The sequence below is a fragment of the Canis lupus genome, chromosome 16 (assembly GCF_011100685.1).
Source record: "Canis lupus familiaris isolate Mischka breed German Shepherd chromosome 16, alternate assembly UU_Cfam_GSD_1.0, whole genome shotgun sequence".
Lineage (NCBI taxonomy): Eukaryota > Metazoa > Chordata > Mammalia > Carnivora > Canidae > Canis > Canis lupus.
In genome coordinates this window covers 45138935-45165711 of record NC_049237.1, presented here as the reverse complement: position 1 = coordinate 45165711, position 26777 = coordinate 45138935, and the positions used below count along the sequence as shown (strand labels likewise).

The window sequence follows — 26777 nt, the reverse complement described above, 5'->3', positions numbered from 1 at the left end:
GTTACATCACAGCCACAGCACTCAGCCAGGGCAGGTTTTTCACATCACACCAAAGGGCCCTGGGCTTGGAGCCTACTGACCCCTGCCAGAGTCCCAGCACTGGACTGGGACCACTGGAGCCTATTCAACCCTGGCAGAGTCCCAGCACTGCATTGGGACCATTGGAAGCTCAAGCAGAACGTATAAGGGCACCGTTGGGCTCGGTGACATTTTACTCAGAGGCAAAGAGCCGGTCTTACTGTCATAGTCGAAGTCCCAGCTGGGCTTCTGGATGGAGTCGCTGTCCGAAGGGGAGTTGGAAGGGGGCGGGGGAGGCAGGTTCGGGGCCACGCTGCAGACGGCCACGGCCTTGCGGTGTCCGTGCCCAGACTCGGGGTTGAAGGTGCTGAATTCCGGGTGCTCTGGGATGGCAGATCCTTCAAAGGAATTGCGGTCCAGGTTGTTCCTGGAGTCGCTTGGAATGCTTGGAGTGTAGGAGATGGGACGGACGGGCACCTGGGGGGGGATGTCGGAGTAAATGTTCTTGTTGAGCTTTGAATCGAAATACGGTCTCTGCAGGAAGGCGGTGGCGGGGCCCAAGTGCTTGTCCTCAGGTGTAGCCTGCTGCTGCTTCTTCCGACTCCTCATCTTGCGGCAGAGGACAAACACCATCACCAGCAAAAATATCCCCACGATGAAGACGAGAATGCCTATGCCTTCGCCCAGCCCGATGTTCCACGGGGTCGACACGTACTGATTGGGCGCGGCGTCCTCACAGTGTCGGCCCCTGTAGTCCTGGCTGCAGTTGCAGTGGTAGGAGCCGTGCGTGTTCTCACACAGCGCCCCGTTGCGGCAGGGGCTGGCGGCACACTCGTCGACGTCACTCTGACACCTGCCAAGAATGAGGACAGGCGCTGGCCATGCGGGTCCCCATAGGTCAGCGCCCAAGGACGAACCCCAAACAACACATGGGACCACTGGAAACCCACTACCAAAGACGATAATAATTACAACAAGTGGGGGGGAGGGGGGGAACCACCTTTCGTGGAGTACATTAATCACATGAGTCTAAACTTGGTACATCTGGGAGATAAACATTATGGCAAGCCATACTGAACTTTTCTGGGATGTCACAGATGAGCAAACCAAATTCACAGGCTAAGTATGCAGTTTGTTTCTGATTCTCTTTGTTTAGAATGTGCATTTTTTAAAGACTTTATTTATTTGAGAGAGAGGGAGAGGCAGAATGCAAGACAGAGCACAAGTGGGGAGGAGAAGGAAAAGCAGACTCCAGGCTGCACAGGGAGCCGGACGTGGGGCTCAATCCCAGGACCCCGAGATCATGACCTGAGCCAAAGGCAGATGTTTAACCGACTGAGCCACCCAGGCGCCCCAAGAACCTGCATTTTGATACACAGTATGGTGGAAACACTTCTGATAGGCTAGCTTCAATTTCTAAGAAAATGTTCCTGTTTGGAAATAGGACACTTCTGTAAAAACATGTGAAAGGCTAGAAAACTGTTCCATTTTAAAACGTTTTTCCTGCTAAAAGCCTCCCACAGCCCCTCCTCACCTGTCAAACATTTGCAGGCCACCCCATCCCCTCTGCCTTTCCATATGGGTGCCCGACGCTTTCCAGAGCCTCCCTCCTTTAATAAAACGTATCTACTGACCTTCCCCCATACCAACTGCCACTGGAAGTCTAAGACCCCTCTGTCAAATATATTTAGTATTAACTGACTGGAATTAGGAAAGTCAGCTTATGAACTAAGACCACATGACTGATGGCAAAATTGAAGACTCTGACCACCGCTGAAGCAAAAGCCATGCAGATACCTGCACGCAGCTCACACTCAGAGCCTTCACGCAAGACTGACAGTGAACGCTTCAGTGAGGCACGAGGCACTTACAAATAACATGCACGGAGTAACTTTTTTAAACTGAACTAGTGAAAAGCCATCTGGGAGCTAAAAAAAACCCTGCCTCTCTCAGTGGGCCAGCAAGCACCTCTGTGCCTCATTTTCCTCCCCTAGAAAACAACCATCACCTCTTAGCATTATGCCAGGGATTATAAAAGAGGCCAAGAGTTGAAAAGGGTTGCTAAATGGCTATGTAAATGTTCGTTACAGCGTATTATGGAGAGGTCATTGTCATCCTGCCTCAAAAGACAGGTGACAACTCCATGTGCGTCTGCCTTAATAAACATGTACTGCCTGTTTATAAGTTTCATCTCTGAATTAGAGATAGGTATTTTCAAGCCCTATATTGTATTTACTGCTCAGTACTTTAAAGAGTGAAAGGATAAATTCTACAAGGACCTAAGGGTGGGGAACATGAAATTCTAAAGCCATGTCACCCAAATTAATAAAGTTCGGTTGCATCTGTGAATTGATGGGACACGAAAGCGAGGTGCAAATACAAATTTTGGATGAAGCCACTTACCTTTCTCCCCTGAAACCCGAATCACACTGACAGACAGCACCATCCAAACTATCAAAACACGTTCCACCATTTTTACAGGGCTCATCTTTGCAGTATGGGCTCAGCTGGCACCTGGAGGAGGAGAAGGAAATATGCATTAGCCTCACACTTTGAATGCAAATAAACACCTCACGACAGAGAACAAGTAGATGTAATCCTATATATGTAAAAACAGTAGGCACTTTCAGAACTTTCATTCTGTCATTTTGACAATTAAGAGAACCACACCCACCTCTGACCGGTATATAATCCTCGGCATTGGCACACAAAGTCTCCGTTGTCCACGATGCAGGTGCCACCATAAAGGCATGGGTTGGAGGAGCAGGGGTTGACACTCAGCTCACAGTACGTCCCTATGAACAAGGCACTGCATTTGCAGTAATAACCTGCATGAGCAAAAGGGAATAAAAAAGTCCAATCATTCAATAATGCAAGAAATGTATCTTAGTATATTGGTTTTTACTTTTAAAAGAAGCCTTAGGGGGTGCCTGGGTGGCTCAGTTGGTTAAGCATCTGCCTTAGGCTCAGATCGTGATGCCAGGGTCCTGGGATCAAGCCCCACATTGGGTTCTCTGCTCAGCAGGGAATCTGCTTCTCCCCTGACCCCCCAGCTTGTGCTCAGTCTCAAATAAAATGAGAGAGAGAGAGAGAGAGAGAGAGAAGTCTTAATTCTCTGAGACCCGTAGAAGTTAGTAAGATTCCTATTCCCTCTGGATAAAATATTGTCTGAATCAATAAGATAGAACTCCCACTGTTGGTATAACCAAAACACAACGAGCTGCAGAAAGAACTCCTAATTAGCTTTAGTTAGTCATAATTTATGTGAGGTTACTGGGCCAAGCTGAGAGAGCAGGGAAAAACAGTCCTTTATTTGAGTGACCTTGCAGACTGACAACACTTACTACTGAACAGCCTAATTTATTTGCAGCTCACACACTTTTGAAGGCTGAAATCATAATGTAAAAAGCCCTCGGAAGACCACGAGCAACCATCAAGGAAAAGGGATTATCATATTTGTCCAAAGGAGCATAAAGAATGTCAGACTCTTGCAAAGACTGTGACATGGGACAGAGCATGGGGTAGACCTTTTCCCAGTGTCTGTCTTTGGGGAAAATGGCAGGACTGCGCTTCCATGCTCTCTCTGAAGTTGGGCACGGCTGTCCAAGTTTCTTTCTTTGGCCAACGACATGACCCTGTGAGCTAGAAACTCGACAAGCCAGTATGTGGCTGTCACATCCCCGTCCTCCTCATGGTAGCTTCCTTTAGCCTCATCCCTGAGGGAATCAAGGAGGACAGCATCCTCGCTGGCCCACCTTGGACATGTGATATGAGCACAGTACAACTTCCATGCAGAGTATTACTGTGGGGATAACCTGTCCTGTTCTTTGCATGCAATATCACAAATACTTCCCAAAGAAAGATAAGAAAAAGCCGAATCCTTTGAAATCCCTCTGATGTGCTATTCTCATTTTGCTCTATTTATCAGGTAGCATGACTGTCCTTTCCTAACACCTATTACTGGTATGGGAACAAACGGGGCCAGGTTACAAAAAACGAGAACTCTCCTATGCTAAGGCTTCAAGGATAGGACTGGAGACACCTCAGGAGGGTTCAAGGCATTCTGGAAAACCATATGGCATTTATAGCAAGACCAGCAGCCCCTAGGTGTGAGCCAGCAGATCAAAGCAGGCACCAAGAAGGACTAAATATACAATTCTGAGTCCCACTGGGCCAACGTCTACGTGGTTGGAAGGATGTGCAAAAATGATTAAGGACCAAGAAGCAGAGTTGCCTGTGGATTGCCCATGGTTCCCGGTGCGGAATGACAAGTGTCTGGACATAAATCCTCTCAAAGCACCTGCCGTGTGTCTACAGAAGCTCGGCAGGTGAAAACCTGCCCCCTCCAGCCTGGCTGCGGGGAAGCATCCTGAGTCAAGCCCTGCCCTGGGACCCCTCAATTCCAATACTGACTAAAGTATCTGACACCATCTGGCTGCGAAGGAGAAAACGAAAAGACCTGAAGAACTTCACGTGTCTAGCCACAAAACGCTTTGAAGATGACTAACACGAAGCCTACCTCCTGTAGGTGATGGATGGCAGATGCCTCCGTTCTGGCAAGGGCTGCTGGAGCAGTCTTCCGTAGCTGTTAGCAAGCACCCAGGAGAGACGTCCACCCATTCTTCAACGTGAGCATAGCTTCTTGGTTTGTTATTTAAGGGGAGCTCCTGCCCATTCAAATAAATGGAGTCCATACAGCCCCTGAAACCGTTACCGACTTGGGCGCTTCTTCCATGCCTTGTGCCTTGCTGACGGATATGGCCACCGAAAAACACATGGTTGTCCAGGTTTAGGGTTTTCAGAGTCCCAGGGGCTGTGCCTGATGCAGTGTGGACCTGGTCCAGAACCAGCCTAGCGTAGTTTCCGTTCACTTCCAGAGACACTGCATGCCACAGCCCATCATTGACCTGAATGCTCTGAACGGACACAATTCCGGGGCCGCTTCCACAGTCAAATTTGTACTGTAGCCTTCCGTTATGAATCTGTGATAACAACAATTACCATTCACATTACTCTCTCAGAACCTTCTGTTCTGAACTCTGATCACACATCTAAAGGAGAGGTAGGTTTATAGCGGCTGAAGGAGAGGCCGTGCGTTTAGGCACCACAGCACGCATGCTCATCTGATCACTGCACACAGCCTGACAAAAGTGCCAGATGCACATCCAAAAAGCATCATGGGATTCACCAACCATTAACTGTTAACTGAAAAACCACCAAAAATTTATCATCAGGTACAATCAAAAGTGAATCATGAATTGAAAAAAAAAAAAAAAAAAGATCATTACCACTTACAAGCACTTGTGAATGCTTTCTATAAACTCCCTATAACATTAATTAATAAGCTGGAATACCAATTTTTAGTTTGAATGTTAATGTCACATGACCTAAAAACAGGAGGAACAGAAGTCAATTTCTATGCTACTGCAGAGAAAAAAAAGAGCTCTTTAACCCAAAAGTCTTAAACTTAGAGAGGTACCAAGGAGCTATTTAAAATGTGGAATAAAACCATTTCCCTTAATTTTTTTTTCAAAAATGGACAATGTGAATATAAAATGGTATTTTGTGTTTTAAAAGTCTTCAAGTACAAAAATATACCTCCAAGATGCTGTAGTCGGTCCCACGTGCGTACATCACAACTGCATGCGCCGAGTAGGTTCTGAGCCTCATGGTCAGTTTCATCTCCAATTTGTTTTCATTTTCCATTAGACGGTATTTCACAAAGCTGTTTCCGGTAAATGTTACAGATGAACTCCCTGTGAATCACAAAGAAGAAAACATAAATCAGAACCAAGTTGAAGTATATCTGTAAAAGTGAGATTTTCCCCCAACACTGACGCACATTTTTATTTAAGGTTACAACATATGAAATCCAATTCAATGGAAAATGTCTATTTGCTTCAATAAAAAGGATAGCATAACTGGATTTCCTTTTGGAAGAAAATTAGACTCCTATATCAAAGAGAAATGAATTCTAAAACAACAAAATACCTAAATATAAAAATGTTCAATACAAAATGAGAAGACAATTGAGAAAAATATTTACACAGTTTCAGGTGGTTTGGGGAAACCTTTCAAGGAAGATATAATCCCCAGTCTCCAAAAATGTTGAAAATAGTATCACTCTCCAGAGGTGGAAATGGTATGTAAAGTTATACAGAACTGACAAAAATTAAATTTCAAAATGACGAGATACTGTAAACTAATCAAAACATCAGTACTACACAGACAGTGGGATGGAGATAATGTTCACGCTCACAGAACACACGGAATGTTCTACATACTGAAGACAAGAAACAGACAAATAACCCCGACAAGCAAGCAAAGATACAAACAGGCCAATCCAAGAGAGGGAATGCTAGCAGGAATAAATAAGACTTTCACAAGAAGCTGGTGAAATGCAAACTAAAGTAACTAGATAGCATTTCATGCCTGCTGGATGGGGGAATTTGTTTTTTAATTGAAAGCCGTACATTGGCAAGAGAATGGGGAGTGAGACAACCACACACGACCACAAGAAGGGAACTGGTGTAACTTTGTGGGGAAACTAACATAATGGTGTATTTAAAAATGTAGTTAATCTGATGCTATAAATCCTAGTTTAGAAATAAATTATACTATAAAGGCACCAATAAGACTATTATGTATAAAAAGTACTTTAAAAAAAATTGAGGGCAGCCCCAGTGGCTCAGCAGTTTAGCACTGCCTTCAGCCCAGAGCATGATCCTGGAGACCCGGGATCGAGTCCCGCATCGGGCTCCCTGCACAGAGCCTGCTTCTCCCTCTGCCTGTGTCTCTGCCTCTCTGTCTCTCATGAAAAAATAAAATAGAATCTTTAAAAAAAATAAAAAATAAAAAATTGAAGTATAACTAACAATGTTGTATGAGTTTCAGGAGTACCACACTACAATTCAACAACTCTGTCCATTCCCGAGCGCCTCACCGTGATTAACTGTAGACAAGGATTCATTTTTAACACAAGCAAGCATCTTTACAAGCTCAAGCTCTATAAGCAAGGAACATGTCAAATAAACTAAGGTACAGCCACACTCAAAAGCATGAGGCTTCCGTGCGTGGATGTGGGAAGAGGCCCACAACATACAGTAAGCCACAGTAAAAGCAAGCAGACTATGTGAGATGTGGTAACTTTTTGAAGAATGTGAGAAAAAAAGCACACCAAATGTGTACATACGGGACCACATGTTGCTATGAGCACGATCAGAGAAGAAGAGCCTCCCTGGTAACTCGGGGGTGTTATTACATGTAAGAGGAAGGAAAAGTTACTACGGCTCCTCAATCATTTGTATGCTTGACCTGTAAGGAATACACTTTACAGTACCTGTCAACCCCAATAAAGAAAACGATGGCAAGAAACACTGAAAGCGACTTTTAGAAATAGAAGCACGCTTCCTTACTGAACTCTTACCTGGGCACTGACCGAACCGGCCCCCCGGGCAGACGCAGGTGTATCTGTCCTCTCCGGGTTCAGTGATGCACTCAGATCCCTCTGGGCATGGACTGTCTTCACATCCGTGATGGACAAGGGGGCATCTTCCCTCTGTTTAAAAAAAAAAAAAAAAAAAGAGAAGGGGGCGGAAACTAATTAACAGAAATTTCAAGAAAATGATCATTATTTCGTTCCTGTGTAGCCTTTAGAGGCTGTCCATGAAATGATCTGTGCCACCTACTATCGGATACTCAGGTGTGTTACCTGTGCAGAGACACACAGCTGTTCTGTGGTGGCGCGGAGTCACGAAACTCAGTCTGGCCGTGCTATGCGTGGACATAACGTTTTCATCCACGGTTACCTTCTCGTCACAGAATTTCCATGGGCAATCCAGTCCTGCACACAGCTTCTGGAATACATCCAAGATCCTAACACCAATGATTTCCTCAATGTCGGTCACGGAAGAATTAATCTTGTGCAGGAGCTGCTTTGTTGAAATGTGGGCACCACCTGATTTCTCTACAAAGAGTAAGACATCCAGATGTGGATGAGGTTCAGAGGGCTGCAAACTAACAATCTGAATGTCGTTCCTCCTTGCACCCAAGATGTTCCGTAAGGCTCGCTGGAAGTTGCGCCAGTAGTCGCCAACAAACTCCTCCGGAGTGAGATTGGCAAAGCGGATGGCAATGGTGTGGTTCAGCATCTCCTGTGTTATCTGTCGGATGTGCACTGTGATGTCCGCCACCGTTGTAAACTTCCCATCGGTGACGCTGACGTTGAGAAGGTACTGCCCTATATCTAGTTTTTTGTGTGCTATCAGCTTGCCCCCTGTGCTGGAAACAGAGAAGAGCTTGTCCATCTGGGGATCGAGACTGTAGCTTAAAGTGTCATACACGTCTTGGTCTGTTGCATGAATCTTCCCAATGACACCCCCTGAGTATTCCTCTCCAAAAGCAGTAATGAAAATTTCTAGTGGTAAGATTGCGGGTGGGTAGATGCTCTCCTCAATGACCTTAATGTCAATATAGGTCAGAGATGACAACTGAGGCTTTCCATTATCCGCCACCTAGGAGGAAATGAAACAAAACAAGCTTTGTCTATGTCATTGTTTACAACTTCCTTATTTTTAAAAGATTTATTTTATTTTGTTTCTTTGTTCATGAGAGACATAGAGAGGCAGAGACACAGGTAGAGGGAGAAACAGGCTCCCTGTGGGGAGCCCAATAATATGGGACTCGATCCCAGGAGCCTGGGATCACGACTGGAGCCGAAGGTGGACACTCAACCACTGAGCCACCGGGCATCCCTGTTTACAACTTCTTAATAAAAATATATTTACATTATTCACACTTTAAAAAATGACCAATTAGTACTTATTTCTCCATTTCTTATTTCCTAGCAAGGAAAAGGATAAATACTTCCTCGTGGCCCTTTTGCTAATTCATAAGGAAGGTCAGCTCCACCAATGTGTATGATCAAGTAACCCAATGAATAAATCAGACCCCTCAGAGTGCCCTGGGATAAAAAAAGGTATGGCAAACAAACAAACAAGACAGTTCTATTCATTTGGTTTTCTCATGAAAGTAAGCTATTCATATACAAGAAGACAGCGGCCAAAGGATGCTCCTCCAGGAATCCGCAATAACATCACAAGGACTTCCGTACCTTAACATGCAGTAGGTAACGATCTTTCATTTTCCTCTTTATGATCCCTGATGTCAGGAGGACCCCCTGCTGGTTAACTTCAAATGCTCCATCGTCATTCCCACTCACAATGGTGAAAAAGAAAGGTGGGCCATTATGGGAGGAGTCCTTGTCAGTCACGATCAGCTGCAGTACACTGAAGCCCACAGGCTTATTTTCCTGGAGGGTCAAAAAAAACAAAACAAAAAACCCACGATCTTCAACAAAACTAATGCTATATGGTAGCAGACACAGGCAAGTATTCTAGAACATGAAGTATACTGAAAACAAGGCCTAGTTGCTGTTCCATTTAGCAGGAAGAGAGAGAAGAGGAGCTGCTGGTGATGGTGGTGGTGTTGGTGGCGGCAAAGAGAAAGAGGTGAAGGGAAATGGAGAAGAGAAAGGGGTGGAGGGAAAGGTAGGGGTTCGGAGACCAGAGGGGAAGCAACATATAAGAAAGGATGCATGGGGAGCAGAAGCGCAAGAAAGATGGAGTAGGAGCAGGGGAGACGAGGGAGGAGGTGAATTAGATACTCTGATGCCTCTCAAATACAGGACAGCAGGAAATAAGATTAAGGATCAAGCTAGTGAGAATCTTAAAAACCAAAGCACAAAAAGAGAAAAGCTTGGCTGTTATCTTGAAAATGCTCAGCTCTTAGTATTGATGGACTAATTTTATTTACTCTTCTCATTTTCCTAAAAAGTAATCTTTGGAAAAGATAAGTATTTCAAATGAACTGAGGCCAACAGAAGAACTCGTTTCAAAGGGGATGTGTTGGAGGAACACCGTCAGCACCCCAAGATTACCTGGATAATCACACTGTAGTTTCCCTTGGAGAAGACGGGAGCATTGTCGTTGACGTCCGACACGTCGATGTTCACGGTGGTTGTGTTGACCCTGGGCGGACTGCCGTTATCAGACGCCTGAACTGTGAGTGTGTAACCTGAAATCTTTTCGGACACAAGACAGAGAGAACACATGTCCACCTCACAAGGCCCAAGAACAGGCCCGGAAGGGCAGATCTGAGTACCTGTCCTCACTTGCTCTACCTCGCACGTGGGCAACTCCCCAACCTACCAACAAGCACACTGCAAGTACCTACAGAATGGGACGTATTCGCTCAACAGGAAAAGTTAGCGATGGTGGTTAGATTCCCTGATGCCTCTTGAAACATACTCAATTCCATTAAAGCTTTCTAACTTTAAAACCGATTAACGGAAGTTATAAAAGAGATAATATAATGAGAAAAGTGTTGGCAGAGCTCAAAGGCTGTTGCTTTTGCAGTAACAGGGTTGGCAAGTTTCTCTAAGACCCAAAGAGGACTGTGAGCCAAAAGCTGAGGGAAGATGCTTTCCACCCCCGAGGGCTTACTCATCTTCAACACCAGACACTCCGGATCAGCCTCCCCCATCACTCAAAGTAGCCAACTGTCTAAACCCCTCGGGACGGTTCTTCGTGACCCCCTATACAAAGGCCGTGGCATCGAGTGAGGCGCATTCTGTCCTAGGGTAGTTAAGCTTCCCCTGTTAAGCTCCCTCCTCCAGCAGGAGAGTTGGAAGAAGCCAGAAAGCCGGCTCAATCCCAGAGTATGTTCTGCAGAGTAAGCCCTGCAAGACGCTCCAACAGGCAAGGGCAATGCCTGGGATGCACGACACACCATCGCGCTAGACGTCCGCGCGCTGAAGGCACGGACAAACACGTCAGTCACCAACACTACGTGCTCTTCGGCCAGCAGTGCAGCAACTGCTAGCCTAACAGCGGTGGCTCCCTAAGCCTCCTGCAAAGTCCCTGCTCAAAAGTAACAGGTCACAACAGGAATGAAGGAACTGAGACTTGAGCTCATCACCGTCTCCCCAATTCCTCTGGTCTTAGCTTTACCTGTAACTGTTCTGGAACGACACTCTATCATCACCAATGTCCTTTCAATTCACTTCCAGACTTGGGACCTCTCCAGGCAGCTCCCTGTGCGTGGGCAGAGGTGCAGAGGTGCAGCCCGGCTTCCCTCAGTTGCTCACATTTACCTCACTGCCCCACTGCCTCCAGAATCCTCTCCAGAGGCCTGTGCCATTATCTGTAGTTCCAGCTTTTAGGTTTCTGGAGTAAAATCTCCAAATACTGGCTGAAAGCTTTTCCTTACACGTGCCACTGTCTGCCACCAACCGCCCCACGGAAGAGCAGAGGCCGGGCCTCTCCCAGGGCCAGCTCCCAGCCTCACGCGGCCGGCCCCCTGGATCGGGGGTGCCCAGCCACAGCCCACGGGCACTACGGCCTCCTCCCTTCAGGCCAGGTCCCTGCAGCCCCCAGTCCGGGCCTGGCGCAGGTCTGCCCTCCTCGCATGGGGACCCACCCTCGGACGGTGACAGCCAGGCCCGCAAATACTCGGTACCGCCCCGCTGCCTGCAGCGTCCAGTCCGAGCCTCTGATCTGCCCCCAGCCCCCCTTTCTTGGTAGGACTCCTCTACTCCAGTGCAGCCTAAAGGGATCACCTAAATGTACAGCGTGTCCTCCTTTCTCCACGCAGTTCCTCACAGGGACTCGCCTTCTCTCAGCGACTACAGTTTTCTGAGTCTCTGACATTACTGAAAACCCAGCAACTGACTCCATGAAGCTCCCCCAACACTGGAGCCAACACAAGTTTCTCCCTAATATAAACTTTTACTCCAAACTCCTACCAGTCTGAAACACGTCTGACATTCCTGAGATTTTCATACTGGAAATGCTTTCCAACTGTGCCTTGTTTGTCAGGGCCCGAACAAGGCTGGTTCCTAGCCCTTCTCCTACTTCCCATCGTGTCACAGAGGGGGGCACGCAAGGAACATCTCTATCCTGGTTTGGTAATCAGTAAACAATTTAAGCCACACTTTTGCACGTACCGTTTCCCGGTCTAGAAGCTTGGTCACTTTCACTTCTCCCTTGGCAGGGTCAATCGTAAATGGACTTCCCTGGTTGCCATCTATGATCGAATAGCGGATGCGGCTGTTGGAGGGCCCATCAGTATCATCAGCCATGACCTAGGAAACATCACACTGCTCCTCAGGAGACAGCTAAGGAAGGGACTGGCGTCTAAGCCAATCTCTGCTATCAACAGCTAGCTATTACAAGGCAATCATTTACCACAGAGTCACTCATCGACTGGGAGAACAGATGACATTTCACAACTTCCAATTATTTTCTAGTAAGGCCACAACAAAAACTGGATCGATCCTCCTGAAATTTCTTGCAAAGTCCCAAAAGAAGAACACGGCAGGGGAGAAAATACACACCGTGATGACCGACTGCTCGAGAAGGGCATCCTCGCTGATCACTGCCGTGTAGGTGTCTTGGCTGAACACGGGGGAGTTGTCATTGATATCGGTGACGTTGATGTTCACAGTTGCCACATCACTCAGGGAAGGCGTACCTCCGTCAGTGGCTTCTACAGTCAGGTAATATTCATGAGAGCTTTCATAATCCAGAGTCTCAATGATAAATATGGCCCCTGTAAGAGAAAAGCCAAATGATGTCCGGGACTTTCAAATGCCACCACTTCCTCCCACTGTGCTGGAAACACACTGCTAAACAAACCATTTCTGCTTCAGAAGTTTACTTATCCTCTATGTATGTTTTCTAACTTCTTAATTCAGCAATTACAAATCAGGAAGTTGCGAATCCCTGGGTCTTATTCATGTCTCTGTGATATTTAAATGGCTCTCCCAGTCAACGCTACATCTCACATCCCACCATAAAAATGATTTTATTTCTTCTCCCTTTTAAACCACAGTTTACTACAGATGTCACTCTATTAACCTAAAAAGGAAAACATAAGAATTCTATTCTTTGGCCTTTCTTTTCCTTTTCTGTTTTCCTTTTATAGAAATGTACATCTCTTTTTTTCTATCTCCAGAGTAACTACTTACATCTTGTCATTAAAAACAGAATCCCTGGGACGCCTGGGTGTCTCAGTGGTTGAGCATCTGCCTTCGACTCAGGTCATGACCCCAGGTCCTGGGATCGAATCCTGCAACAGGCTCCCTATAGGGAGCCTGCTTCTCCCTCTGCCTATGTCTCTGCCTCTCTCTCTCTCTGTGTGACTATCATAAATAAATAAAAATTAAAAAAATAAAACAAAAAATAAATTAAAAAAAGCACGAAAAACAATCCTTTTCTTTTTTTTTTTTTGGTCAGAATCCTTTTTTGATTTAATAATTTCCTAAGCATCCTTCCTTATAGCTCATCCTACAAAGGAGCCCTAAAAAATAATAATTCTTTGATTATTTATGCATTAAAAGTACATTTTAAAGTAGTATCATCACACACCTACTCTTCATCTGGAATGGTCACACACAAATACGGTTTGAATGAAGTGACTTTTTACAACGTTTGAAGACTTCTAGCTCTTTTAGACCACAGGTCAACAAGACAGTGAAAGTGTTTACGCAGCAGGAGTCAATAGCTCCTAGGACTCTTGACCTTGTCGATAGTCATTCAGTGTGGTTAAAAGTACTTCGGCTATTCTATCTAACGAGCATAATGAAGACGTCAATTTTAATGAGTTATCAGATGCCTCCTATAGCAACTAAGATCAAAGAGGTCGAAACTACGGTTTGGCTTAAGAAGCTACCTTCACATGGCTTCAATATGGGAGAGAACAAGGGGCCACTACACAAGATCCTCTACAATCTTCTACTCTTTATCTTTACTAATTTACTACATCTGACATCTTGACTGAATTACTTGTGTGCGATACTTCAATTTTCCACTTAAAAGTTCTAAACCACTTTGAATCCCACTTAAACCATCAACACAAAGAAAACCTGAGTTTTATCTTTTTAGGGTATCTGCTGATTTATGATCTGCCGCTTTGTATCACATAGAGTGCTGAGCCATCCAGCCTTTGGAGCAGAATAAAGGGCTTCCTCTCATTTACAGGGTAGGTTACCTGTTTTAGAATCTATGCTGAATTTTCCATGTTCATTTCCACTTATTATTGAGTAGGTGATTTCTGCATTTGCTTCAATATCCCGACTGGCTGCGTACACTTGAAGAACTTCTGTTCCGATGAGAATGTCCTCAGACACGGTGGCACCATATTCACGGTATTCAAACACGGGTGGGTTGTCGTTGATATCCAAAACTGACACAACAAGAGTGCCAGTTGCTGTCAACCTCCTTGGGAGACCTTGATCTACAGCTTTCAAAGTAAGGGTGTACACTGCCTGCAGTTCTCTATCCAAGGGCTTTTCTAATTGAATGATTCCAGATAGTTCATTAATGGAGAACTGCCCATCAGCAGAGTTAATCAGTGAGTAGGAGATCTTCCGATTCAGTCCTGGTAACACATGACAGACATCACATCAGATTGTTTGATTTCAAGGAATTTAAACAATTAAAAAAAAAAAAAAACACATAGTGTGTTTTAAAAGGGAAAATGCTAACACATGTTCCTAGACATTCTTAGGACTATGATCTTTAAAAAGCAAACGTTTCCATTAACAATTGACTAATTTAAATATAACTTCATCATTATCTGGCTTTTTAAGACTGTGTTCTACAGGAATGTCTGCTATAATACCCAGCAGCTCTTTTACAATAAAGTCTATTATTTAGCATCAGTGTCAAAGATCTGAGAAGTAACATTTTTGTTAGTGCTCTAATTCTTCAGTACTAGTAGGACTTAAGAAATTATTTTTATTCTCTGCTACAGAAATGTTGGAAACATGTATCCTAGAGCATTATACTCTCCATAAAAATTGCGAAAGGTCTGTAAAACTCTAATAATGTAACATCACTTCTGTTCTATTTCCACATTAAAATTTCTACATCACTAAATCGTTGATTCACAAAATAACACTTCACTTAATTAATTCAAATGGATATGAAGATCAGTTAATAGAGTCACTAACCATAATTTTAGGGATACCACAGATGTCTTACAATTGTAAGTACATCGGGCACAATTTTGAAACTTCAGATATTCATTAAAAATGTAGACTTTTTTAATGAATTCATGATTCTAAAGAGTTCATTCTGCTTTTAATGCTGAGGAATTGAATAATACAAGTTATTCGATATGCCTAACATAAGATGAGCTAAAGAGACTGAACTTGGGATGTGTTTTGGCCCAGATGTCCCTATGATCTTAGAGCATGGCTTAAAGGCAAGAGCATCACCTAGACACCCTGCGTCAGCATCTGTGGCCTGCACTCTGGTCAGCGGCGTCCCGGGCTCTGTGTTCTCGAACACGGTGATGGTGTATGGGTCAGCGGAGAATTCAGGGGCATTATCGTTCACGTCTTCTACCGTGAGCACGATATTTGCTTCACAGAATCTGCCCCCTCCATCTGTGGCCTTGACAAGAAGGTTATACACTTCTTGCTCCTCACGATCAAGAGGGGCTAATGTTTTCAGTTCACCTAAGAACAAACCAAAAATAAATGAATTTACCTGAAATTTAAGATGTGAACTGCAAATGCACCTCCTGTGTCTTCTCCTTTCCTCTTACAGTGACAGAGTTTTGAAGGCACCGTTTTATCAGTGACAGGAGTCAACAGCTGCAGGAACCCAGAGAGATCCAGGTTTCCAGACCCTGCTGGGTGCTGACTCTTCAACATCATAAAGACTTTGAGGCTAGGACCTCTCAGGTTATATATAATGTCAAAGAAACACACACACTCTCCCAAAAAGCGCTACCTAACTTGCCAAATTTAAAACATTTTTAAATTGACTCATAGCCTCATATGTTCACAATTAGTTCTGGGGGTGGAGCTGCGAAAAAACTGTTACTTGGACTCCCAACTTTAATAAGACACCAAATTATAAGAGGGAAAGCAATCTTAAAGATTTAAATACAAATAGAATACCATTAATAGAATACCATTAATCATTTTAGAGTATGCTAAATTATTAATGCATGCCCATGAATTCAAGAAAACAAACTATATACAAAATGGATGAAGCAGAAAGTTTGAGATATTCTTAAATTTCTGAATTACTTTTTAAAAAAGAAGATATTAATCTAAATTTTAAATCCTTGGTTCAAGTGGGTGATACTGTTAATTTTTTTTTTTGTCTCACCCCACATTTTACACACAAAGCTGCTGTGATTTCTAAAAGATGGCAATTTTGTAATATCAGAGTAAATTTTACAGGAACAAAATGTAATTTCAAATTTCACACGTGACCTAAAACCACCCACATATATGAGATGACTTTGTTGAAACAGTTAATTTTGCCCCAAGTCCCATTTTTACCTGTGTCTGGATTTAGTTTGAATTTTTCTGCACCTGGACCAAACAATGTGTAAGTAATTTCTGCGTTGGAGCGGATGTCTGCATCTGTAGCGGACACCTGCATGATCAGCTTCCCAGGAAAGGCATCTTCTGGAATCGTGTCTGAGTATAAAGTCTACAAAGATTTTAAGCAATATTGTAAACATAAGACATTAAGGGTTAAAATGACTGCCAAGGGAATAAGAGGAAAAAAAAATCATTTAACTTCTGTCACAGAAAACATGGGAAATGACAAAATTCAAAATCCACGGAGCTGTTTCTCTTATGTTAAACACATTTAAAACAAAAATATAAGAAATGAAATAGATTTAATAAGAAATATGATTTTATAAGAAAACAGTTTTTCTTAAACACATTTAAAACAAAAAGGAGTCATGAAACAGTAACAACTCCTCTGTATCCCTGGAACAGTCTAACTTGACATTTAACTACAGAATTCTGAATACTTGAGTATCTGAGTTGGTTTCATGTTTACCTTAAATTCTTGTAAGTAGTATTCCATAGTTAACCAAAAATTAGGGAGTAAATGCCTGTTACATCATGTCTACTTCATTTCGATACAGGAAATTTATTATTTGCGATCTTTCCTAACACATGACCAGATAATTGCAGTTGAGAGATCTTCAGGTCACGGGAGAAATCAAAGAATCCCCAAGGCCCCCCGGGGTGGGGGCAAGTGATGCTGGGACCAGGGCTCTTCTGCTACCCTTCCCTCCCCATCTGACCGAACTCAAACATGATAAATGGCTATTTCCAGTTCCAACTAATTAGAAATTCATGCCATAAACCAAAACATAAGACAAACAGGTTAAGATTTTGTTGACTTTTTAACACGAGCTCAAATTTGAGGTAAACTACATTTTATGGCTCATGAAACGGGATATTTTGCAATACCGATGATTTCAAATGATCTAATGTTCTACTTTTATTATTCCCAAAGATGACAAGGCATTATATCCAAGTAATATGCCAAGTGTTAAACACACACACACACATTTATTTTCTCTAAGACACACACAGCCAGCATCCTCCTCCCTCTCCCCACCACCACCCACCCACGAAATACTACTGCCAAAAAAGTCTCCATGTGGGTTGGAGTGAACACCTCATCCCTCTGGAGCTCCCCCTTCCCTCCTGATTGTGCTATATCCCCGGAGCACGGCTCTGTCCCCTCCACAGCTGCGACTCTGCCCCCATCCTCCCCCCCTTTTTTAAGGCCATTTAGTGCCTCACTCTCCCCAGCCCTCCCCTCATCTTCCACCCTTCTTTCCTTGGAATCTCCTCTTCCTTCACGGGCCAAAGCTATATACTTATGAACACACACCCTCCCCGAAGTCAGGCTTCCATCTACATCAGGATCCCGAGCCCACTGCCTCCAAAGCCCATCTTGAGCCTCCAAGTTCTGTTTCACATCTCCATCATCCGCTTAGCAGCCACACCTGTACTTGCTGTCCCGCCTCCTAAAACTACCCCCACCCCTCATGGAGGAAAGGAAATACCCCTATGTACTCTTTGTCCCTTTTTTGTTATTAGCCTCTCACGCAGACTCCACTGTCAGGGATCCATGCAAACTGCCAGTTTATGGATCTGTCCCTAATCTCCACCTGCATCCCTGCCGTCTCTACAAGTCTACAAAACCTGGAATGTCCCATTACCTTATAATTAAGGAGTCTGAGAGGAACACAACATGCCTCCTCTCAAACCAACTCCACCCCAGGCTTGTATCTTTGGTCTTTCTCCCTCACTCCTGGAGGAAATAGCAGAGGCGATCCTGATCTGACACGTGTGCCATTCTGTCACATGTAGGCAGCACCAAGGGATCAGCTTGTCCTCTGCTCTGTCTTCTGTCCCTACTCCTTTTGCCGCCGCTGCCTGCCCTACTACCCCCTGCTCTCACTCATGCTAGCTCTTATGCACACGACACCACCAAACTCCTCTTCTGTAAGGAACATTTTGTTCCTGTCATCTCCACCTTTCAAATACAAAAGGATTCTGAGTCTCTATTATCTCTAGGATCGAGTCCCTATTATCTGTAGGATCAAGTCCCAGTTCCTCTGCTTATCTAACCACTACCTCCCAAAGGCTGCACTGCTCCTCACCCACTGGCTGCAGGGCACAGCTGCTTCAGTGCTCACCTTGCAGCCTTGGATGGGAAGAGCTCCTCTTTCGGGTATTTTTTCTCATGTTAAGTGGGATCCACAGCTACAGAAGCACATTCATTAACCTCTTAGTTTCTCTGGCGTGTAGAAGGGCAAGTGCCCCCAAAACCAGCTTGTTAAAGCAAAAAGGAGCTTTGTATATGATCTACTAATCGGGTGTTTCCTCCAAATAATCTCATCCCCCAATAAAGGGAATGAAAACTTCACGCAACATTTTAAGAGTTAAACACAACTGGAACCCTGTCCAACATTTACAGTATGTTTGAATGAGATTTTTAAACTACTTAGCATTCCCCAAAATAGTTCCAGAGCTAATCCAACTCTTGACCCACTGAACACTCCTCTGCCTCAACAATAAGAGGTTTAAAATGTGAAATGTGTCCGAATTATACCTAGCATCACATGACAGTCCTACTGAAAGGGTTAGGAAAGAAATTCAAATTCATAATACATAAAGACAGAAGAGCCTACCTTTTCACAAATTGGACTGTTGTCATTTGCATCAAGAACTTTCACTTCAACTATGGCTTTTGATGAGAAGGTCCCATCAGTTGCTGTGATAGTCAGAAGATAATTGTCCCTTTTTTCCCTGTCTAGAGGTTTCTTCACATAGACCTTCCATTCATTCTGTATATTTTCAATAGCAAACTGGCCCAAAGGATCTCCTCCTATTAATAAATCAATGGAGGAAGAGGACAAATTTGTTGAAACAAGGAAAGATCTAAGTAACTGCAGAAATAAGCTGCGCAAAATATACATAATGTTATGGTTTAAAAGAATTAAGAGTTTTTAAAACAATTATTACGTTTAAATTTGGTATATTGCCTTTCCCACTTACCACCCTCACCCCAAAATCAAGGCATTAAAATGTATATTGAAACAAAGTAGTAAGCTAAATAAAATGTAAAGCCTACTAAACAATACTTTAGCCTATATTATTAGCCTATATTGAAACTATAGTTACTTATATTTATCATATGCAAAGTATAAAGTTCAGCAGAAGGAGTCATAAAAAACAGTCAACTGAGAAACAACTGTTAGGTTTCCTCAAAGAACTTGAAATGTAGCTTAATAGATGTTACTTCTACTTCTGTTAGACATAATTTTACTAAAATAATCCCCTTAACTCCCAATGTACCTAAAACATGTATTTCAAAAATTATGCCTCTAGTACAATTTATTTTTTAATTTTAACCATTTCATTTAAATGTCTTACCTGTTATGTAATAAGCAACTTGTCTGTTAATTTCTTCAGAATCGGCATCCGTGGTGCTTAAGATGGCGATGACACCGCCTGGTGGATCATCTTCACTCACAGTCCCTTTATAAATCTCTGCCGTGAACCGTGGGGGGCTGTCATTGACGTCAGTGACAGTAACATCCACAATGGCCGTGGAGGATAGCTGAACCTTTTCACCATGATCTGATGCAACCACTTGGATCTGGTAACGGTCTCGCTTTTCATGGTCAAGTTCCTTCAGGGTTGAAATCCAGCCCGTCTCCATGTTAATGGCAAAAGATTCGATGACTTCAACACTTTGTGACTGGTCTAGACTGTACATGACTTGGCCATTGGTTCCTGAATCTAGATCAGAGGCCCTGATCTGGATGACCCTACTCCCTGCTGGCAGGTTTTCAACAATAAATGCCTCATATGGGTTAGACTCTAAGACGGGGCTGTTATCATTTGCATCTTTCACTTGGATACTAACGTCCACAGAGGCCACCACTTCATAGTCCTCATGAGTGCACCTGGCAAGTATGGAAAACTGGTACCACTTAGTTGTCTCATGATCAAGACTCTTCTCCAGTTTCAGTCTGCCACTCTGTCTGTCGATCACAAAGAACTCATCCCTATTACTCTCAGGGGTATTTCCTTTGATTAGGCTGTAAAGAACAGTCCCGCTATGTTCTGCTCGGATGAGATCGATCTCTGTTCCGATGGGCATGTCTTCTGAAACTGTATAGGTATAAAATGGTTCCGAAAATTTTGGAAGTTGTATTTCTGGTGGAAGTATTTTAACATAGACGGGCACAACAGACTCTTTTGATGGAGACCCGCTATCCACAGCTCTCACAAAGAAAGTAAAGAACTCATTTTCTAAGCCAATTAAGCTTTCTTTTGTAGTAATTATGCCAGACAGTTTGTTAATTTCCAAATTCTCTTTGACACTTTCAGAATCTGCTTCGATGGCATAGGTGACATCAGCATTGGACCCCTCATCAGCATCACTTGCAAGGACTTTAATGACTGATGTCCCTTTGGGAGCATTGGATCCGATGTCCACTTCATACTTGGTTGCTCGAAACTGGGGTGCATTGTCATTGTCATCTGTGAGGATGACATTAATGGTGCAGAAGGCGACTTTTCCTCCAGCATCCTTAGCCATTAAACGAATCGAGATTACTTTCTCTGCTGGGGTTTCTCGATCAAGTTTCTCCAAAGTAAATATCTGTCCTCTCTCATTGGTGTAAAACCTGTCTTTGGCAAAGTCATTTACAATATGGTAAGTAATGTGACCGTAAATACCAGAATCCCCATCAGTTGCTTTAACCTCAATCACCAGGGTGTGTAAGGGAGCATTTTCAGCTAATTCCACTTCATATTCGCTCTGAAGAAAAACAGGACTGTGCAGATTGCCTCCAATTACAGTTATGTGAACCTGAGCTGAACTCCTAAAAACTCCATCAGACACAGAAACGTTAAGACTATAAAATGGCTTCAAGGTGTGCCGGCGCAGGTTTGAAAGTGTGATAATCCCCGTTTCACTGTCAATGACAAAATTCTTATGATCATTGCCAGACAGAATGGAATAGTCCAACTTGTCTATGTCGGAACTGTCTGCATCATAGGCTTTAACACAAGTCACGAAATGCCCATGGATGGCATGCTCACTAATTTTGGCTTCATAAATCTGCTGGTCAAACAGGGGCGGGTTATCGTTGAGGTCCGTGACATCCACCGTGACGATCACATCACTGCTCAGAGGGGGCATGCCACCATCCACAGCCCTTACAAAAATCTTGTGCTGCTGGAACTGCTCATAATCCAAAGCTCTGACTAGTGAAATGAGGCCAGTGCTGCTGTCTATGTGAAAGTGATCATGACTCTTGCTATGATTCCCAAACATATGGTATGAAATTCCTCTATTGGGCTCTGAATCAGAATCTGTTGCCCTAACTTGAATGACAGACGTGCCAATGACAGATGCTTCAGACAGGGTCGTGGCGTAAGACTGCTGAACAAAGACAGGAGGGTTATCGTTGATGTCTTCCACGATTATGTCAACAAACACTTCAGCATGAGCACCAGTCAGGGAGTCGGTTGCTCGTATGCTTAGTTTATATGCTGGGTGGGACTCAAAGTCCAGAGGAGCTATGACATTTATAACTCCCGTGTTGAAGTTAATAGTAAACTGGCTGAAGGGATCTCCATCTGTGATGCTGTAGAACACTTTCAACCCTTCTGGGCTGTTGGCCTGTATATGGACAACCGGACTGTGCATCTGGATATTCTCTGGAACCTCTGCACTGTAGAAAGGTTTTTCAAACACAGGCATGGCTTTATTCATAACAGTGATGGGAACTATAACTTCAGCTGAAAAAGCTGGATTTCCTCCATCTTTTGCAACCACTGTGATGAGATATTCTTTATTTAAGGTGTCAGGTTCAAATTGCTTTTTCAATGAAATTTCACCTGAGGATCCAATTTGAAAATGTTCATGATGTTCCTTAAGGTAGTAATGTACTTCTCCATTTCTGCCACTGTCTCGGTCCACGGCGGTCACGTGGCGAATAACGTGGCCCACCACGGTGTCCACTTTAACAACAGCATAGTAAGGAAGGTTGACAAACACCGGTGCGTTGTCGTTTTGGTCTTCTACGACGACCTTGACGACCACGTGGGCCACCACCGAAGGCTTCTGCTCTTGGGTCACTTCTACGACTACATCAAATGCCTCCTGCTGCTCACGATCGAATGGTATGCCAGTGGTTGACAGAACTCCTGAAGTCCGGCTTATTTTAAATCTGCGATCTGGGTTGAGGATCTGATAAAACAAAGGCTCATTGATTGGGTTCCCAATGGCAGTAATGACAGCTAATGTTCTGGCTTCGGTAGAATTCTCTTTCACTACTGCAGAGTAGACATCCTGGGTAAACTTCAGCTGACTTTCTTTGCTTTCTTTCACATTAATTTTCACAGAGGTGAAGCTTACAAATCTGCCATCAGACACTCTCACAGTGAACTCGTAGCGGCTTCTTAACTGAGTTGTGTTCTGTACAGTTATAGTTCCGGTCCGGTAGTCCATAAAAAACTTCTCCCCGATGTTGCCTTCGGTGATAGAGTACATTAACTGTGAGAAGGCACTCGAGTCAGCATCTGTAGCATTTACTGTGATGACCTTCACTCCTCTGTATGTTGGCAACAAGAGAGATGCTTCATATAATGATTTGGAGAACACAGGAGGGCAATCATTGATGTCAATTACACGGATAGTCACATTAGCAGCATACTCAGCAAATAAACGTGGTGTCCCCATGTCATGCACTTGTACAGTAAAGTGAAAAGTACTTGTTTCTTCATAGTCCAAACTGAGGACTGTATGAATAGCACCGGTGCTGGAATCAATAGCAAAATATTTGTGTATAGATGGTTCTACAATGTGATAAACAAGCAAAGCATTTGATTCTTTGTCAGCATCAGTTGCTCGAATCACTAATGGGGCATTCTTGTCTGTTAGGACCACACTGTTGATTGAAGCTGATTCGCTAATGAGTCCTACATATTCTGACTGCATAAAGACTGGCAAGTTGTCATTTTCATCCTGCAGATGCACTAGAACAGTTGTGTTGGTAGACAAACCAGCCATGTTAGTTCCTTGGATAATCAATGTGTAAACGGGCAAAGTTTCAAAATCCAGGGCTTTCTGAGTGATGATACTTCCAGAATGTGGATTGATATCAAAAACTTCAGCTACATTTCCATCTTTTATCTCATACACCACTGATGACTGACTGTGGGCTGTCACCATTCCAACAAAACTCCCAACGCCGATAGTTTCACTGATTTCCACAGAATATTCTTTTGATGTAAACTTAGGAGAGGCATTGTCTGCGATCGTAACAGAGACATGCACAGATGCTATTTCACTCATTGGTGGATTGCCTTGGTCGGTAGCTTTTACCATTAAGTCATATTCCACTTGGCTATTTCGATCTAATTCTCTGGCAGTTTTTATAGAGCCCAGGATGGGATCGATTGTGAAAGAATTTCCAATATTTCCTAGGAGGAGGGGGAAGATAAAAACATGTTAGAGGAAAATACAAGGACCAATACAAGTCACAGCTTGGAGATGCAGAAACAAAGCTATCTTTAGAAGTGATATTCTATAATTAAACAGAAATCCAGGGGTTATCAACATCTGAGTGGAACTTGTTTCATTTACAGCCTCCTTAAATGTGGCAGACTTTTCAGAGTTTTGTTCATAAATTATGAAAAGCAAGAAATAGAAGATAGATTACTCTACACCAAAAGCCAGAACTCACTCACTATTGGCTGAACCAGGATGTGATGTGGAAAGCAAGGTTATCCTTTTGTAAGGCCATTAATAATTTTCCAACAGTCCCTCAAAAACTTGGGAATATACTTCTAGTTTCAGCCTTTATCACCTGCAATTTCTCATGGTTCTTATTCATTATGAAAGGGAAGATGTCAATTCACTAAGAAAATTTAACAAGCTTCAAGAGTGTTGTCCCTTATTTCAAATATTCAGGGAATGAAGAATGAGCTTGTGTACAATCTGCCACCCTATGTAGGTTTCAAAGATTTCAGTACTATTCCCTTCTTAATCTTTTTTAGGTCGATCTACCCTCTATGTCAGTGGTTCTCAACTGGAGGTGATCTTATCTAGATGAACATGCAACAACGTCTAGACACATTTTTGGTTATCACTACCTAGGTAAGGTGTGCTACTAACACCCGGCTGGGTAGAGACCAGAAATTGCTGCTAAACTCCCTACAATGTACCGGACAGCCCCCACAACAAAGGGTTTTTTGCTTCAAAGTGTCAACAGTGCTGAGACAGAGAAACTCTACTCTAGAATAGACTGTTTTACTTGTTCTCTCTGGACCTTTCCAGCTATACTGAATAGGTGTATTTAGCTTCAAATGCAAAATAGTCCTGGTTTTGTATCATCATGGAAATCTTTCTAAAGACATCAGCAGTTCACTCGAGTTTAGGAGTTTACCATCTTTTCGGATGGCGTGCGGCAGTGTTGGGAGGGTCTTCAGGTTCGATCCATCTACCCACCCACACTTCATCGCCTGTCTCACAATAGTCCAGAATCCACTATCCTAGTCACAGAACTGAATTTATTTTCCCCAAATGAACAATTACATTTCCCCAAAACAAAGTTGACTTGCCACTTAACTGCTTTTTCAAGTTCTGTTTTCCTGTAGGCTTGCAACTGCATGGGGCATGTCATAGGCCAGAATGACTTATTGTGATTTGCAAACCAGGAGATTGATCAAGCACTCCTTTCTCTACACCATTACTAGTAAACACCTCTTCTATAGCCTTCATTTCCTTCTTTTAATACATTTTCCAACAATCCATGATACAATTTTTTTTTCTGAGGCCAGATCCAGTCTGGCTTTCATTAAGCCTGCCTGGCTCTGTGTCTAGGCCCCACGGCCTTGCGTCATATCTGCAACAAGGCAGAGGCCCAGGCTTTCTCCAGGCCCTGGGGCTCTGAGCTGAACCCTTGCACACAAACAGCATAATACTGCCTCTACCACGCCTCACAGACACTAATTTCTGCTTGTCTGCATTTATGAGTCAACAGTCCCAGATCCTCTCATTGTGCTTGAGCCAGTCATCAGAACTCCAAGGACCTCTCTCCTACCTGGGCATCACCCCATTTTTCAAAACCATGACTGGTCACCTGACCGATAGGGAGACCATGAAAACCTGTGGACAATGCTCTTCATCCCCACCCCATGGGCTTTCCTAGGTCTGTACTAATGAAGCAGTCGACCTACCATATTGTACGTTCAATCATCTATACCCCTTTCTCTTATTTTTATAGTGAAATTAAGCTTCAAACAACACAAGGCCCTACATAGTGGAATGAATAGATTTTATCTGCACTGAAGCAAGCTGGAGGGGTTCGAACCCGCTACTTTCCACACAACATACTGCCTGCCCTCCAGCCATGCTGGCTCCTCACTCCTCAACCAGATATGTTCTCATCTTAAGATGACTGTGTTTGCTGGGTCCTCTCTGGAACAGTTCTCCCCAGCTGTTCTCATTGCCCATTCATTCATTCATTCATTCATTCATGTTTTACTCAAATGCTCCTTTGCTTAGAGAAAGTGATGGTGAGGTCTTCCTTTATCTTCCCAATTAGAATGGCTATTTCTGTTCCCTTACTCTGTTTTATCCTTCACAGTACATATTGCAATGTTCTTATCTGTTCTCCCACTAAAACGTAAGCCCCATTTAAGCATGGCTTGTTTTATTCATCACCTTATCACCTGTACTTAGAAAAATGCCTGACACATAGGAGACACTCCGTATATATTTGCTGAATGACACAACTTGTACACATGTATGGAAAGATAACAAGGCACTATATTTCTATCTTTATTTGGCTTTCTTTTTCTGCATTTTATGTCTATCACTACCGATAACCACTTGTTCGATTAAGCTCTACCTTTGAAAGTGTTAACAAAAGAAAATATGTACTAATAGTTATTTCTGATAAATTTTTGCCAGATGTCAAATTCAAAAACATTCTTACCTGGAATATCTTAACAAGAAGGTTAAACAGGAACCCAGGCAACCAATTAACACATGGCTCCTACCTACATAGATGCTGGGGCAGAAATCATGAGCTTGGTGGATGGGAAAGCAACACGTTTATGTGGAAGCACACTAGTGGCTGAGTGTGCTCAACCGCTGAGGGGCTTCAACATGCCCCTGTCTGATGTAGCAACAGGTCCATTCATCAACTACTGAAATACACATACGCTATTTGTGAGGGAATGAACAGGGCAGCGGTAGAGTACCAGGTTGGGGGTTTAGTCATTCACGTTAGCTGGAGATACTGGTGGTTTCTAAATAGCCTTAGATTGTTCCATTTGAAGAAAGCAATTATCCAAAGATGTGAATCTGTGCTCATCAGCTATGACTGTATTA

The 26777-nt window shown here is 43.5% G+C and overlaps 1 protein-coding gene across 5 annotated transcripts in view; it reads right to left on the bottom strand.

The window, feature by feature from the left end:
• Positions 1-26777, bottom strand: part of FAT1 (FAT atypical cadherin 1) — a 127008-nt gene that overhangs the window by 7651 nt on the left and 92580 nt on the right. For all 5 annotated transcript variants that reach the window (XR_005371603.1, XR_005371604.1, XM_038560321.1 and 2 more), the window contains exons 10-25: positions 19793-23860; positions 19048-19244; positions 16379-16532; positions 15299-15541; positions 14068-14457; positions 12413-12627; positions 12023-12160; positions 9956-10099; positions 9131-9328; positions 7730-8531; positions 7445-7576; positions 5617-5774; positions 4538-5000; positions 2693-2846; positions 2422-2532; positions 240-871 (exon numbers count right to left, since the gene is read on the bottom strand). Coding sequence is in view for 3 of the 5 variants with exons in the window: in XM_038560321.1 (XP_038416249.1) it covers positions 240-871; positions 2422-2532; positions 2693-2846; positions 4538-5000; positions 5617-5774; positions 7445-7576; positions 7730-8531; positions 9131-9328; positions 9956-10099; positions 12023-12160; positions 12413-12627; positions 14068-14457; positions 15299-15541; positions 16379-16532; positions 19048-19244; positions 19793-23860 (8199 nt within the window). In the remaining 2 variants the exon portion in view is untranslated. The remainder of the gene's footprint in view (positions 1-239; positions 872-2421; positions 2533-2692; positions 2847-4537; positions 5001-5616; positions 5775-7444; positions 7577-7729; positions 8532-9130; positions 9329-9955; positions 10100-12022; positions 12161-12412; positions 12628-14067; positions 14458-15298; positions 15542-16378; positions 16533-19047; positions 19245-19792; positions 23861-26777) is intronic.